This window comes from Huiozyma naganishii, chromosome 7, assembly GCF_000348985.1.
Source record: "Huiozyma naganishii CBS 8797 chromosome 7, complete genome".
NCBI lineage: Eukaryota > Fungi > Ascomycota > Saccharomycetes > Saccharomycetales > Saccharomycetaceae > Huiozyma > Huiozyma naganishii.
The window spans coordinates 35,464-52,438 of record NC_035928.1 but is presented as its reverse complement, the minus strand read 5'-3'; the positions used below and the strand labels follow the sequence as shown (position 1 = coordinate 52,438).

The 16,975-nt window shown below is 44.1% G+C and overlaps 4 protein-coding genes across 4 annotated transcripts; 3 read left to right on the top strand and 1 right to left on the bottom strand.

Moving 5' to 3' along the window:
- Window positions 1–2,945: 2,945 nt before the first annotated feature.
- Window positions 2,946–3,386, bottom strand: APS2 (Aps2p; the record flags this gene model as incomplete). The annotated part of the gene is made up of 1 exon (XM_022608882.1): window positions 2,946–3,386. The coding sequence occupies one exon, from the start codon at window positions 3,384–3,386 to the stop codon at window positions 2,946–2,948; it is 441 nt and encodes a 146-aa protein (XP_022465334.1).
- A 168-nt stretch (window positions 3,387–3,554) lies between these two features.
- On the top strand, window positions 3,555–6,548 carry PEX1 (AAA family ATPase peroxin 1; the record flags this gene model as incomplete). The annotated part of the gene is made up of 1 exon (XM_022608881.1): window positions 3,555–6,548. The coding sequence occupies one exon, from the start codon at window positions 3,555–3,557 to the stop codon at window positions 6,546–6,548; it is 2,994 nt and encodes a 997-aa protein (XP_022465333.1).
- Window positions 6,549–7,176: 628 nt separating this feature from the next.
- Window positions 7,177–9,243, top strand: KNAG0G00280 (uncharacterized protein; the record flags this gene model as incomplete). Its single annotated transcript, XM_022608880.1, has 1 exon — window positions 7,177–9,243. One exon carries the CDS (start codon window positions 7,177–7,179, stop codon window positions 9,241–9,243), a length of 2,067 nt encoding a protein of 688 aa, XP_022465332.1.
- Window positions 9,244–9,575: 332 nt separating this feature from the next.
- On the top strand, window positions 9,576–16,937 carry KNAG0G00270 (phosphatidylinositol kinase family protein; the record flags this gene model as incomplete). The annotated part of the gene is made up of 1 exon (XM_022608879.1): window positions 9,576–16,937. The coding sequence occupies one exon, from the start codon at window positions 9,576–9,578 to the stop codon at window positions 16,935–16,937; it is 7,362 nt and encodes a 2,453-aa protein (XP_022465331.1).
- Between the last annotated feature and the right edge of the window lie 38 nt (window positions 16,938–16,975).

Sequence of the window (16,975 nt, the reverse complement as noted above, 5' to 3'; positions counted from 1 at the left end):
CACTTTCACACCGCAATAAATATGTTGTGGAACACCACCGAACCAGTAAGAGATAATTCACTCAAGTACACATAAGTACTGCTGTACGTATACACTTATGTGTACTATGGTTTTCTCACATAAAGAGGCCGAGCATTGTTTATAGAGTGACGAAATCCGTCAGTGAGGTATTATAAGCAATAGTACTTTATCTTAGCCAAAAGCTGTCATTCGCCAACAATAAATCTAGAGTAACGTTACCATAGTACTGGGGGGGTTGTTTTTTAACCGTACTAAAACCTAAAGATTGCTTTAGGTGCAGTTCTGAACGAAGCTCTCGAAGCTCTACAATTTATTGTTAGTTGTGATCGAAGCTCTCGAAGGATCTTAGCTTGTTGTTGGTTGTTCCTCAGGACCAAGACATCTCAGGATGTAGTTGTTTAACCTGTATTATAGGAATTCTTGCCCTCACCGTAGTGAGAAAGAAACCTCTAAATAAAATATAAAACACAATATTAATCTTGCTAAAATTCTTCGAGAGAAACGAGCTATATCGTGTTCTTTATATGGTTGATTCTGAGATGAATAAACCACTTCGTCCACGATGCAAAACTTTTCCTATTCGGCTATTCCTAACCAAAGAGGAAATGTTTTGGCTTGTGTTAGCTTTCATTTTACGCGTTATTACCGAATCTGGGTAAAAATGCGTGAATGACAGCTGGCGAGACCACTAGCTCAATTGTAGCATCTCTAATTTTACTTCTTACCGCATTTCTGTATTCATCTGCGGAATTCCAACAATCATGCTAGATTGGTGGCTAGCGGGAGGGTAGCGAGGTTTAAGTAATCAGTTACTATACGCTTAGTTCTATTGATAGATACATATGTGAAGATAATTTGTGGAACTCCCCTTGGGAATGGACCCCATGATTCGTTACCCTAACAAATACAGTACTGTGAATATTATAAACCCATGTGAGTACAGCAACTCGAAACATGCAGAGGGCCCGTTATCCGGAACGTATATAAGCCGCAAGGTATCTGCACCGACATCTTTCACGACCGTCTCTGAATCCGAAACCAACGAACAAAGGAAATTTGGTCAAGCAAGCACAATTGATATTACTCGTAGAACTAGGTATACAACGTAAAACGGAATATTAAACGTGCTGGATATATAAAATGGTTATGATAAGGTTGATAAGATATCATCATAGGCATAAACAGGATACACATTTGGTAAAAAACACAAATGTTAACGAGACAAATAATGATGCCACGTGTGGAAGTATCACCACAGTAAGAGCTTGACAAGCCACACCATTGACTCTGTGTAAATTTTCATACATATAAAGCCCAACTACATCAAATGAATTGATCTCTCTCTCTGTTGCAATATAAGAAGAGATCATCGAACCATATACTTATATATTAAGTATACACCAAGAGTCATACCTAGACTAAAACATCTCTTTACTCTACTACAATGAATAGCCACGGCAAACAAAACCCTATTCAACAAAACGGTACTTACTGTTGGACATTGTCTTTCTCGCCGTGACTATCCATTTTAAGTAGAGTATGAGAGATGACTTAGATAAATTGACTTCTTAGTTATACTATATAGGTATAAGGTTCGATGGTCTCTTCTGTATGTCCAGAAAGATAGAGACCGATACTATAGATATAACTAGTCTTTATATATGTGAGAATTTCCCAGATATTCTCAGAATAGGATTATGTTTCATAGTGCGACATACGTGGCAGGCAATATTGTTATACGTTTCATAGTTGCCACGTTTCATTCTCGTTTCATATAATGTTTATGCCTATGATGATATCTTATCACCCCTATAATAGTCATTTTCTATATTCAGCACTAAGACACTTCAGTAAAACACAACCTGCTTTAGCTCTTAAACTATTTTAAGTTCTCTGCTGAAGTAAAATTCTATTTTACCAAGTTAAATTTTTTCTTTCTTTAAACGTGTTTAGTTTTTGGTAAATAATACTTAAAAAATACATGGCAATTGAAGAGCCTTTCCAATTGGACAAACCACAGTTCGGTTTGAACTGTGATATGTCTTGCTATCACAAATGTTCCAGAATCAAGAAACTAATAATCTGCTTTTTCACCGTCCGTACCTTTTAAGAGAGCTACAATGCAAGTAATAAGGTTAAAACAATGGTAATTATTTTATGCGTGGTGAATTCCTCGAATATGTAAGCGGGAAGACAACTTCTATTGTATGTAGTTGAATGCGAATTACAGAAACTAGCTCTTCTGGAGGTTGAAGTCACCATAGTATTATGCATTCTTCCCAAAAATCCAAAATCGGTTTCCATCAGTCATATCTTTTGGCAAACAGAGGAAAACTCCCCTAACATAGGGATATTGGTCGTTTGGATAATGAACTTAGCCACAAATCAACATGAACGAGATGCTAGCGACACACACTTAATCATGACGTACCGTGTTCTGGTCCATGTTCGCACCGGCTCATTTTTTACGCCCTTTTTTCTCTTGCAAGAGAATATTTGTCAACCACTCAACAAGTTTTGCGCTATATTCTTAACCCTGTTGATAGCCGATCACCAAAACATCAACAATTCGTATATGATTTATATGCTATGAGTAAACTTATAAAAACTTGAATGTATTTAGAGTATTCTCCACTCATGTAAAATAGCCAAAGAAGGACAAGCCGCACGCCAAGATGCAAAAATCTGCTATTATCCTTTTTTTGACACTCATCATATTGCCTTGTATATTTCTACTATGCAGGTTTAACCGTCCAATCAACTTTATAGCAGCAGTGCTATATTTCTACTTTGCAGGAGGCGCCTTGCTGAGGTCGAGTTGGATCCAGTGAAGAGATGTACTAGTAACAACCATTGAAATATAAGTTCGTTTATAATTGTGTAAAAACCGTACACCGACAAACAATACAATACAAAAATTATCGTTATTCCAATCTGTCTAGTGTCCCGAGTCGTTCTATGAGTACGTCCTTGGAGACCTCCTGTATTTCTCCACCAAGAAACATTTCGTCCATAACCATGTAGGCTTTGTAGAAGTTGAAAACAATGTCCAGTTCGCAAACGTTCCCAAAAAACGAGTCCAACACTTCAACGAAGAGGTGGATATGCGACAGATATATAGGATCGTCATCTCTTAAATCGACACCCATCACAAAGTATAGCCCAGCGTATCGTTTATACACAAGTTTAGTCGTTTCGGAGAACTCAACAAAATTGCTGTGACGTTTATGGTCTTTACTGCTGATCAGTCTGTATATCTGGGCAATCACATCCTGTGTGTCACCAGAACTCTCGTTGCCAACGTACCAGCGTATCAATCGCACAACTCCTTGCTTATTAAAGCACAGGATGAACCGAATGCTCATGGGTGCGCACCGTACACTTGTTCTATATGCGCAGTCTGTCTAATCCCATCATTACGTTGGTTTCGATATTCGATTCAAAGTGAATAAAATAAAATAATGCCCCAAAATCGAGAACAGCATACTTTAACACTTTAAGGTAGCACTTGTGGGAACACGACACCACGAGCTATGATCAAACAGCTTTCTGCATCTCTACAACTGAACGGCGAGATCCGAAGCAACTGTATTAGGTTGCCGAGTCACCTGTGCGATTTTTTATACGAGAGTGGCGTGCCCCTTCAAGACTACTGGTTTAATATCGATGACAGGTTTTTCCTTTCTTGGGACGGGTTTGATAGCAAAGATGGGGAAACTGTAGAGATCAATCCCATTCTTGCCAAACATCTACACGGGCTTGAGGCGAATAAGAAAATACGGCTGTCTATGGGGGTCTTCCACGGCGATATTCTGAAAGAAGTACACGTGAGCCCTTTGACAAGCGATGATTGGGAAATAATGGAAGGGAACGCTAATTTGCTGAGAAATGAGATTATAAGACAAGCCAAAATTGTAAGCTTGGGGAATGCTCTTATCTGCTATATCGGCAATGTCACCTGTAATTTCAAAGTCGATAGCTTGGTCCCCGCAAAGAGCACTTGGGGGAAAATCGGAGAAGGTACATTAGTAATTGTACAACCAAGAGTAAATACTGAACGACTCAGTAACAGGGGTAGAGGAGCTAGGGATAATATCACTTCCGTATATTACCGAACTTTGGCTCGTTCCGTATCTTACGATAAAAATACCGACCAGCTTCTAGCCTTTGTGAACGATGACGAATTGGTGTCTGCTTATGCCTACGTCAGCATTCTCCTCAATGGCCCGCAAAAAACCAGTCATTCTAAGAAAGCAGTGAAAAATTCCAGTGAGCCCACGTTACGGATAGGCATGAAGATTGTAGGGTCACCTCGCGGCAGAATTCCCCCAAAGCATATTGCACTTTCTGGAAACGCTTGGAAGTCTCTATTACCAAAAGAAGATAAGAATAACGGTCTGATTGTTAAGGTGGAATACTTGGGGGAAGACTCTGTGCCGTGGTTTAATGATGTGAAAGACATGACAGTGCAAATAAAACATTCTCTTAAAGTCCAGGACGAAGATAAGCGAGACTCTGAAGTGTTTGTCCAAAATATCGATATTTTAACGAATAGGATGCTACTCTTGCACAGTGGTGATGTACTACAAATCGAACATTTAACGGAGGAAAAGAGCCACTGTTCAACCGTCCAATTATCATCAGTGTCGAGTTACCAGTTTGTCCATACGGTGTGCTCTGAGAATAAATTGTTATATTTGGACAATGCGCCCACTACCCCTCAGTACTTAGAGACGAATGACATTTTGCCCAAAATCGAAACATATGTAACATCGCCTGTGGTCCCCTCACCGGGGATACTTTTGGAGGGCAAGGAGAAGACTGGGAAAACGAGCCTACTTTTGACTCTGAGAGCGAGACTACTTTCAAGGCATGTGCAACATGCTATTTACATTGATTGTGAAACGTTATCTGAAAGTTTCCATTTTGAGAAGATGAAAAGTATGATTAACGAATGGTGCAAACTTGCTTATTTGCACAAACCTACGGTGTTGCTACTAGACAACGCGGATTTCGTATTCACACAATTGAAAACTGATCCTAGTGCGTCGAACGGTAACACGAACACGCTTCCGAACAAGTTGTCAAACATTCTAGCCAATTCTGTGGTGAAACTTATTGCAAGGGCCCAATCTTCTCTCCGAATAGTATTTTCTGCGGCGCACAGAGAGACGTTGAACAACGCTTTGTTTGAAACCCATGTCATCAGCGAGACATTCTGTTTGAAAAGCCCGTCTAAGACAGAGAGAGCCGATCTAGTGGGGCACTACCTGTGCGAGGGGAACGCGCTCCCGACATCTTTGAAACTCTGCGACACCCTAGACGTCAGTGATATCGCATCCGAGACGGAGGGGTACTTTCCCTTCGACTTGAAGAATTTCGTTATCAAGTGTCACTACGGGTGTCAAATGGCTGGGTCTTCCATACTAACGAACGAAATATTTGAGAAGACACTATCGCAGTTCACACCCATATCGTTCCAATCTGCGCCATCGAGCAAAACGAACCGTGCAGTGAAATGGGAAAAGATTGGGGCACTTTTTGAGGCAAAGCGAACTTTACTGGAGACACTCGAGTGGCCCGTGAAGTATGCTCCGATCTTCCAAAACTGCCCCCTGCGGTTACGATCCGGTATCCTACTGTACGGGTATCCAGGGTGTGGTAAAACACTTCTTGCCACTGCTGTTGCATCGCAGTGCGGACTCAACTTCATTTCCGTGAAGGGTCCCGAGATCCTGGACAAGTACATCGGTGCCAGCGAGCAGAACATCAGAGACCTTTTTGAGAGGGCCGAGGCAATCAAACCTTGCATCATATTCTTTGACGAGTTCGACTCCATTGCACCCAAGAGGGGACACGACTCCACTGGTGTCACTGACCGTGTAGTGAACCAATTGCTCACGCAGATGGACGGCGCAGAGGGGCTAGACGGCGTTTACGTACTCGCCGCAACGAGCAGACCAGACCTGATCGACCCGGCCCTGCTGAGACCCGGCCGGCTGGACAAGAGTGTACTCTGCGGGATGCCCACTGAGCCGGAACGGCTCCTAATCCTCCGGAGCATCGCTGACCCGAGCATGGCAGATGCGCACCTATCGGAGATCGCAAGGCGCACCCAGAACTACTCGGGTGCCGATTTACAAGCATTGTACTCCAACGCGCACCTGCGCGTGGTCCACAGAACCCTGCGCCAAATGAACCTGCACCACGCCGGCACAAGCAACAAACTACAGTTCACAGTGATCAACGGGCAAGCCACCGCGGCGGACGCGGCCCACGCGGCAAGCCTACTGCCGCAGAGGGATACACCCGCGGGCGATGACGCACAGGGGACCGGCCCTGACACGCCCAGCATCACACTATCCGATTTGGAGGAATCCCTAAAGGAGACAAAACCGAGCATCTCACTGCACGAGCTGCACCGCCTGTCCCGCATCTACTCCCAGATGGATGACGTGGACAGGACGGGCCAGCTGCCCACGGGGCAGGCCCCAGACCATGTGGGCTCCCGCCTGTCCCTTATGTAGGGGCGACGCAGCACGCACCCGCGCCCACACACCGTGCACACGTGCTCCACGGCACCGTTTTTTCGCTCGCCCTCGCACTGTGGAAACTGCGCAAAATGCGTCTCCGTCCCGCCACGAAAATAAGCCAGCAGCGGCCGGGGAAGAGTCAGTCAGTGGGAGTGCGACAGAGACGCCGCCGGGCGATGAGGGGAGGCACCCGGGACCCGCTGGCGAGAGAATGCGTGCGTGTTGGGGGATGTTATATAATGGCACTGGGCACCCGTTCGCCTCAATTTCTCTTCCAGAGCAACAGCAACAACTACCACTGCCAGTACCACCACGTTCTCTGCCAAGACCTCGCCGCGCTCAGAAACGCCCGCGCTGAAACACAGGAACAATAGAAAGAAGAAAAAAATTTCCCGCTTTTTTCATTCTCGAAGACCTTCTGTTTGATTTGATGGTGATAGCGCACAGCTCGCTCAGATTGAATGTGTGGAAGTCCTACGGATTACTGAACAGATAGACTGGCAAAAATAGGATTGCACACGGAATAAGTATAAGCACCAGTGCGTCGTGTGCTGGCTTTTCTTTTCCCTTCGAGCTCTTTGAACAAATAATCTGAGAAGTTGTAATACAACACGCCCTCGTCATGCGCTCTGAGTCCAATTCCGACGAAACCAAGCCCGTGTCTGGGCTGCGGCTGCTGGGCCGCAAGCTGCTGCGGCCAAAGACTTTCGACTCGCAGCCGAAGAAAGTGGTGCTGCACAAGAAACCGCTCAAGAAGAGGAGCACCCTGCCTGCGAATGCAGCGGTCAATCGCAACCAGGGGGGCGAGCCATTGAAGCCCACGGGGCTCAAACCCGTGCACGTGGAACCAGCGAAGGGCGCCAAACCCATCGTTTACAACCCGTACGGGATCAATAACTCGAACGGGACAGTGTTCAGCAACGCGAACTCTGCGACGAACTCCTCCGCGGGGAGCACTAGAGACGCAAGTTTCTACCTCCACGAGGGCGGGGACACAGTCAGGGTCCTGAAGTTGCCCCTGATGGACCCGAACGAGCTGATGCCGGAACAGTACGTGCAGAGCTCCGTCCATCTGTTCGATAACTTCAAGTTCGAATCTGACCACAAGAATATCGGGTCCGGCGGATCGGCAGAGGTGAAGAAAGTAGTCAGCAAGAGAACAAACACGGCACGCTCTAAGATATACGCGTTCAAGAAACTAAACATGATATACACGGAGACGGACGAGCAGTACTACAAACGCTGCATGAAGGAGTTCGTCATAGGGAGACACCTGACCCGCGCGTCCGGGTACGGAAGCGTCAATATCATCGGCGTTTACCAACTGTGCAAAGTCCCGACAACGACTATCCTCGTTAGAGGTTGGGGTTACGTCATGGAACTGGGGAGGTACGACCTGTTCAGCGTGATGACCCGTGTAGGGTGGAAGAACGTCGATATCGCGGAGAAATACTGCATCTTCAAACAGGTCGCCAACGGTGTGAAGTTCATGCACGACAACGGGGTTGCACACAGGGATTTGAAGCCCGAGAATGTCTTGTTCTGCGAGGGAGGCGTCTGCAAGATAACCGACTTCGGTATCTCCGCATGGTCGCACGAGACCCCCGACGACAACGAAACACCAATAAAGATGTGCTCTGGGATGATCGGATCACCACCGTACGCACCACCAGAGGTTATGGTATGGGCAGAGAAGAAGGGGTACCCGGACCCGGCGAAGAAACCGTTCAACCCTCTCTCACTGGACTGTTTCTCCCTAGGTATCATCCTCATGGTGCTCACAAGAAATTTTATACCGTTCTTAGAGTCCTGCGACAGAGATCCGAAATTTAGAGAGTACGAGGCAGGTTACGAAAAGTTCATCAAATACGGTAACAAAAATTTCAAGACGAAGGGATGCTACAGGGACGGCCCCGGTAAGGAGTACAAATTTGCCAACTGGTACAGAGACACAGACGTCGCGAGAGTCGCGTGGAGACTGGCCGATCCAGACCCAGAGACCCGCTACACAATGGAGGATTTGCTAAATGACCCCTGGTTCCAGAAAATTGACGTTTGCATAGACCCCTCGGAGGGGGAACACCTGCGACCAATGGAACCAGAATTGTATAACCAAGAGGAACTCGCCTCCGTAGCGGCAGAAGTCGTAGCAGCAGCGACTCCCAAGGCAGCAAAACCAAGATCCATGATAGATATTGCATCCACACCACAGACAAAACCAAAGCACGGCTCCTCCACGTCACCAATATCCGTTCCATCCGTCGCATCCATCAGCATGCCCAAGGAACTGTCTTTGTCGAAATCCAACACACCATCAACGTCACCGGCTTCATCCCATAACTCACTCTCAGGCAGCGATTCTCAAGACAAGAAGGATTCAGGCAATCTCTTCACAGTCAAGGAAGAGGAAAACACTGGAGAATCACCACATAACTGCACGGAAGATTCGTCGCAGGGAGAAACCGCAGCCGAAACGACAACTACCCAAAATAACATAGAGATTGTTAACGTGACAAAGAAGATCAGCGAGCTCTCCACGAAAATGGATAACGCGAAGAAACACAAAAAGGTGAAACACCACCACCTAAACGTCGTCAACAGCATCTCAGGCCTGGCGAGTTCCTCCTTCTCCGAATCGATATCTTCCATTGCCTCGTCCACAGGCTCGTCTTCGCAAAGGAGATGGTAGGCTTGTTCACAATGGTTTTCAATATAGTTTCAAGTTAATTGGCAACAGCCAAACAATATAATAATATCCTTATTCATCTTAATCTAGGTACGTAATACGGCGTGTGTGGGGAACACGCTCTATCTTCTTTCACTCTGCCCTCATACCCACACCACCCATACATGTTTAAGATCGCCGACCGGTTCTTTTTGAAAAGTTCCAGGTCTCTCAAATCATGAGCCCCAGTGAGTAGTAGTATGGATGCAAACATCACCGGAGACCGATTGCCCCCGCACATTATACGTCCATCACGCTTATACTGGACACTGTCCACGTTGAACAATAGCTAAACAATGCTTTCTTTGCGGAAGAAAGTGGAGCTTAAGACTCCGCATGCCCGCAAGCAGCATATGCAATCAACTTCACATCTAGAGGATGGGAACTCTAGCGGCTCTGAACCTGCGACGAACTCTGCATCGCTTGTAGATACAAGGATTATTAGCGCAACTGGGGGGCAGGATCAAAAAGTTTTCAATGACTTGGATCAGAATACCTTCACAGATATCGACAACACCTTTTCCGTATTTACCGTCATATTTGAACAATTGAAGAGTCCCAATGCAGAGGAGAAGAAGATCGCATACAACGAACTAGAGGCCTCTTTGCTCTCCATATCGAGAGAATTGTCTGCAGAACAATTTCAACGCTTCAGCAATACATTAAACAACAAAATCTTTGAACTGATGCATGGCTCTACGCCCAATGAAAAGATTGGTGGGATTCTGGCAGTTGACGTTCTTATTTCTCTTTATTCACACACAGATGAACTACCCAACCAAACAGCTCGTCTTGCGAACTACCTGCGAATGCTGATACCGACAAGCGATATTGAGGTGATGAGATTGGCTGCAGAGACTTTAGGGAAACTCGCAGTGCCGGGCAGCACGTTGACTTCGGATTTCGTCGAACTTGAGGCGAAAACGTCGCTAGAATGGCTGTCGTCTCTTCCGGAGAACAACACGAGTGTTAAACAAGAGTATAAAAAACATGCCGCATTGTTGATTTTATCAGCTCTTGGAGAAAACTCACCATACCTACTTTATCCGTTTGTGGATTCCATACTGGAAAATATATGGCGAGCCTTAAGGGATAATAAACTTGTTATTAGAGTGGATGCAGCCAATCTATTAGGAAAATGTCTCAATGTGTTGAAACAAAGGAACATTGACAACTCCAACGAGCAGTGGGTCAGCAGATTATATGGGGGTTGTATACAAGGCCTACAGATGAACACAATTGAATCTATTCACGCCACTTTACTGGTGTATAGAGAACTTCTTAGTTTAGATACCGATAAATTCTTAAAGGCCAAAATTACGGACGTTTTCCAAAACTGCATGCTCTTGAAGGATCATAAGGTTGATGTCATTCGGCTAGAGGTTTACAGGATCTTACCTTTGTTGGCATCATTTGACAGGGATAGGTTTGTGGAGAAATACCTAGACGTAATAATGGCCCATTACTTATCTACGCTGAAAAGCATGCACATCACTTCTTCAATTGGATCCGATAAGGCATCAATATTTGTTTCCATGGGTGAGATTGCAGCTAGAACCGGCCCAAAAATTGAGGTTTACATAGACCCCATCCTAGAGAATGTCCGAGATGGGTTTAAAAGCAAATTCAAAGTACGGAAACACTATGAAAAGGAACTGTTCTTTTGCGTGAGTCAATTAAGTGTCGCTGTAGGTCCGGCACTAGCAAAATACCTAACCAAAGATATCTTGAATTACATTTTCTCGTGCATCTTATCGGACTATATGGAAGAAGCCTTGAGCACAATCATGGAAAAGATTCCTGCTTTGAAACCGATAATAAGCAAAAGACTACTGACACTGTTAAGCTACTATTTGTCCGGTGCGAAATTTGATCATTATAAAATAGAGAAAGCACAAAGCCCTTTCAGTCTCGATAAGGCAAGGAATTGGAGGACGCGACATGTTTTCAACAAAAACGACGAACCCAAGGACGAAACTAAAGATGTTCGTCTTGTGGCCCAGGCTTTAAGAATGATTAACAAATTACAGTACGGTGGGCCTTTGAAACACTTTGCTTGTTTTGTCACGATTGCCTACATTGAATTTGAAAATCCCGTTGTAAGAAAACTTGCGGCCTTAACTACCTGTGAACTGTTTTCGAGGGACACAAAATCTTATACAATTGGGGTCAAAGAGCTTAGAGCTGTTTCAGAAACACTCACCAAACTACTGATGATTGCAATCACCGATCCAGTTGCCGATATTAGACTACAAACAATACAACATCTGTCAGGGTGCTTTGATGCCCAACTATGCCAACCAGATAACCTCCGTTTGATTTCACTGGCATTGAAGGATGAAATGTTCAGTATTCAAAAAGAAACACTCTTACTACTCGGTAGATTAAGTCGTCTAAATTCAATGTATCTTGTTCCGGCTCTTCGAAGGACCCTATTGGAGCTTTTAACGGAACTGGAACATGCTACGTGGCCAAGAAAGAAGGAGGAATGCATAGTTCTCATGCAGCTGGTGATCAGTTCTAATGAGGATGTATCTAGACCTTATCTGAAACCAATCCTTGATATGCTTCTTACAAAAACAAAAGATTCTTTTTCTACGGTGTCTTGCACGGCTATACAAGCCATAGGTGAGTTATCAGTAGTTGCAGGTAATGACATGCAACCGTACTTAAATCAATTGATGTCCCTTATCATTGATATATTTCAGGATCAGCCACATTCTTTCAAAACCAAAGTTGCATTAAAAACGTTGGGCCAACTGGCTTCGTCATGTGGTTATGTCATACGTCCATTGTTGGATTACCCAGAGCTACTGGGAATACTTCTGCGACTACTGAAACCTGACAACGATTTTGACACCAGAAGAGAAACTTTGAGACTTTTGGGTATCCTAGGTGCATTGGATCCATATAAACATAGAGAAGTGGAGGTGACCTCCAGATCGAAAACTACTGCCGGTCAAACAACACCTTTCATGGACATTGCCCTTTTGATGCAAGGAATGTCCCCAAGCAACGAAAATTATTGCCCAAAGGTTGTTTTACACTCTTTGACAAACATTTTAGATGACAACTCTTATGCCACTCATCACACTGCAGTTGTGCAATCAATGATGCACATTTTACAAAATATGGGTTTAAGAGGTGTGTCATTCCTCAGCGAGGTAGTACCAGCCATCACATCTGTAATGAAAACTTGCCCACCTTCGTTTTTGGAATTTTATTTTCAGCAGATTATCGTACTGGTATCATTATCGCAAGAGCATATAAATACCGAAGTCATTTCGATTTTTGAGGTGATCAAAGAATTTTTTCCAATTGTTAACCTTCAGAATACGATCACATCCACGATCGAGGCGATTTCAAAGGCTATTGGGCCTGATTTCCGTGTTTACATGCCCTCAATATTGACATCATTCCTAACTGTCCTTGAAAGTGACAAGTCGATCAAAAAGCAATCTTCAATAAGGATACTAAAATGTCTTGTAATTTTCGGGGCCAACTTGGAAAACTACTCACATTTGATTTTACCAACTATAATTCGAATTGCAGAGTTTTCATCAGGCACGTTGAAGAGGATGGCCATTGTAACCATTGGTAAACTTGCTAAGACAATTGACATTTCAGAATTCTCTTCACGAATTGTACAAAGTTTAATTAGGTCACTTAACACTGGTGAAAAGGAAGTTAATAAAGCTATTATGAATACTCTATGCCTATTACTTCTACAAATGAATACAGATTTTATCATCTACATTCCGATTCTCAACAAGACACTTGTACGCAATAGAGTACAACATTCAGTATATGATCAATTGACAAATAGATTGTTAAACAATGAGGGCCTTCCGAGCAGCATCATTTTTGACAAGGAAGCTGATATAGAAGAAAATGACTTATCTGATAAATATGGTGAAATGAAAAAACTTCCGATCAACCAAGAAGTATTGTGTGCTACATGGGACTGCACACAGGTTAGAACACAGGAGGATTGGCAAGAATGGTTTAGACGGCTATCAATACAGCTGTTACGAGAATCGCCTTCGCAGTCGATACGTGCGTGTTCCAATCTAATTAGTATTTCGTATCCGCTTGCCAAGGAGCTTTTCAACATTTCGTTTTCGAGCTGCTGGAGAGAACTGTCCACGGAAAACCAGGATTCGTTGGTGCAATCGTTGTGCTCTGCTCTTTCTGCTGCGGCAACACCCCCAGAAATCAACCAGACTTTATTGAAGCTGATCGAATATATGGACCATGATGATAATGCGCTGCCCATCCCCATACACAAGTTAGGTGAATATGCCCAAAATTGCAATGCTTACGCAAAAGCACTGCGTTACAAGGAAATGGAATACCAACAAGGTTCCGACGATTCTATCATTGAATCTTTGATAAATATAAATAATCGACTCCACCAAACTGATGCAGCCATAGGAATATTAAAAGAGGCACAAAAGAACCATGATTTGCAATTGAAGGAAACCTGGTATGAAAAGCTAGAAAGATGGGAGGATGCGCTCAACTCTTACAACGAACGGGAGGCAGCCGGAGAAAAATCGCCTGAAATAATTGCTGGTAAGGTGAAATCTTTATACGCTCTGGGTGAATGGGACCGTCTATCTGAAATTGTCACAACGAGATGGAACGATTCAAGTAACGAGCTTCGTCAACAAATAGCCCCATTAGCTGCAGGAACAGCATGGGTACTGGGCCATTGGGATTCGATCAACAAATATGTTGATGTTCTAACACCGCTCTCACAAAACCGCGAATTTTTTGAGACAGTTATATCGATCCATGAGACCGATTTTTCCGACGCTACAGAGCGTTTTACCAATCTCCGCAATCTTTTGATAACCAATCTTTCTGGCTTAACCAATGAGAGTTATAGCAGGACCTATAACATCATTGTTAAAGCACAAGTTATATCAGAACTCGAAGAGATTGTGAAATATAAGAGTCTTCCATATAATTCCGAGAAAAGAAAAGTAATGAAAGATACCTGGAATAAGAGAATACTTGGCATTCAAAGAAATGTTGATATTTGGCACGGAGTTCTTTTAGTGAGGTCCCTTGTCTCGGAACCGAAGGACGATTTGGACATTTGGATCGAGTTTGCAAATCTCTGTAGAAAGTCCAACCGGATGGGACTGGCTAAAAAGGTTTTGAATTCATTAATGGAAGACGGACTAGATCCAGCTCACAAAAATAGTGCACTAGCCCCTCCCTCCGTCATATACGCACATCTGAAATACTTATGGACATATGGGTCTCAAGCAGAGGCTCTCGATCGCTTAACACAGTTTACTTCTCGCCTCGTTTTTGATTTAGGACTGGACTCACAGCATGTAATTGTTCCGAATATATCTGGAAAGAGCAAATTTTGTCCAAGTAAAGTCAATGAGTATTCTGATCTCCTCTCGAAATGTTTTGTGAAGCAAGGGGAGTGGATGGTTGCTTTAGATCCGAACTGGCGAATCAAGAATCCGGACACCATCCTGAGCTCTTACCTTCTGGCGACACACTTCAACAAGTCTTCTTACAAGGCGTGGCATAAATGGGCTTTGGCCAATTTTGAAGTAATATCGATTACACTTTCAAACTCGAAGGAAAAAAGTCTGCCGTTAAGCGGAGCTCATGGTATGAACAGTAGTAGTTTGAACAATGAGTATAAGGAAGAATTGATTAAGCGACACGTTGTCCCTGCCATTAAAGGGTTTTTTCATTCTATTGCTCTTTCTGAATCAAGCTCTTTACAAGATGCTCTCAGATTGCTCACCTTATGGTTTACCTTTGGTGGTATTCCACATGCGACCCAGGCCATGAGTCAAGGGTTCAGTTTGATCCAATTAGGAACTTGGCTGGAGGTTTTACCCCAGCTGATCTCACACATCCACCAATCGGATCAAATTGTAAGCAGGTCCCTCCTCTCGCTGTTATCAGAACTGGGCAAAGCGCATCCCCAAGCAGTGGTTTACCCTTTGACAGTTGCGATTAAATCGGAGTCCGTTTCTCGCAGGAAGGCGGCGCAATCGATTATTGATAAAATGAGAGTCCATAGCGCCCAACTAGTAGAACAGGCAGAACTGGTTAGTCATGAACTTATCAGGGTTGCTGTATCGTGGCATGAGCAATGGTATGGGGGACTTGAAGACGCGAGCAGAGAGTTTTTTGGAGAACAGAATATCGGGAAGACGTTTGCAATTTTACAGCCGCTACACGAGATGATCAAGAAGGGGCCGGAAACATTACGGGAAACGTCCTTTTTAAATTCTTTTGGGCGTGATTTGAACATAGCGGAAGAATGGATGGATAATTACAAGAAGACCGAAGACGTCAGCAACCTTAACCAGGCTTGGGATATTTATTATTCCATCTTTCGAAAGATTAGTAAACTTCTACCCCAACTACAGACCTTAGAGCTGCAACATGTCTCACCAAAGTTGCTAGCTGCAAAAGATTTTCAGTTAGTTATACCTGGTACTTATGCTGTCGGGAAGGAGCTCGTCACCATCTCAAGATTCGAACCCAAATTTACAGTGATCTCTTCGAAACAGAGACCGCGGAAGTTTACGATAAAAGGCTCCGACGGTAAAAACTACCAATATGCCCTAAAGGGACATGAAGATATCAGACAGGATAGTCTAGTGATGCAGTTGTTTGGCTTGGTTAATACCTTATTGCAAGGCGATACAGAATCATTTAGGAGACATTTGGATATTCAGCAGTTTCCAGCTATTCCATTATCACCACGTTCAGGTTTGTTAGGATGGGTTTCAAATAGTGACACATTCCATGTACTGATAAAAGAGCATAGAGATGCCAACAAGGTTCCATTAAACATAGAACACTGGGTGATGCTACAAATGGCACCTGATTACGATAACCTAGCATTGTTGCAAAAGATCGAGGTGTTCCAATATTCGATGGAAAACACTAAAGGTGACGATCTATCGCAGGTGCTATGGTTGAGGAGTAAATCCTCAGAATCATGGTTGGAACGGAGAACCACTTATACTAGATCGCTTGCCGTCATGTCCATGGTTGGTTACATATTGGGGCTGGGTGACAGGCATCCAAGTAACTTGATGCTTGACCGTACGACGGGGAAAGTAGTGCACATTGATTTTGGGGATTGCTTTGAAACGACTATTCTTAGAGAGAAGTTCCCAGAGAAAGTTCCCTTCCGGTTAACAAGGATGCTGCGAGAAGCGATGGAAGTTAGCGGGATAGAAGGAAGCTTTAGAATAACATGCGAGCATGTCATGCGGGTGCTGCGCGAGAATAAGGAATCTCTGATGGCTATCTTGGAGGCGTTTGCTTTCGATCCGTTAATTTACTGGGGGATTGATCTGCCTACAGAAAAGATGATGGAAGAAATCGGCGTGGACCATCAGCCAATCAACCCGAACGATCTGATCAAGAGCGGCGCAATTTCATCTGAAGAGGCACTTGACCTAGAAGAGCTCAGAGAGCAAGACATACGGAACGCACGCGCTGCTCTTGTTTTGAAACGTATTGACAATAAGCTGGTTGGCAACGACTTTGCGGGATACGAAGAGCTGGATGTACCCAAACAAGTTGACAAACTAATCCAGCAAGCGGTTTCCATAGAAAATTTGTGCCAACATTACATCGGCTGGTGCCCATTCTGGTGAGCTGTCCGATTCAGGGCAAACCAACCGCTGGTGATGTG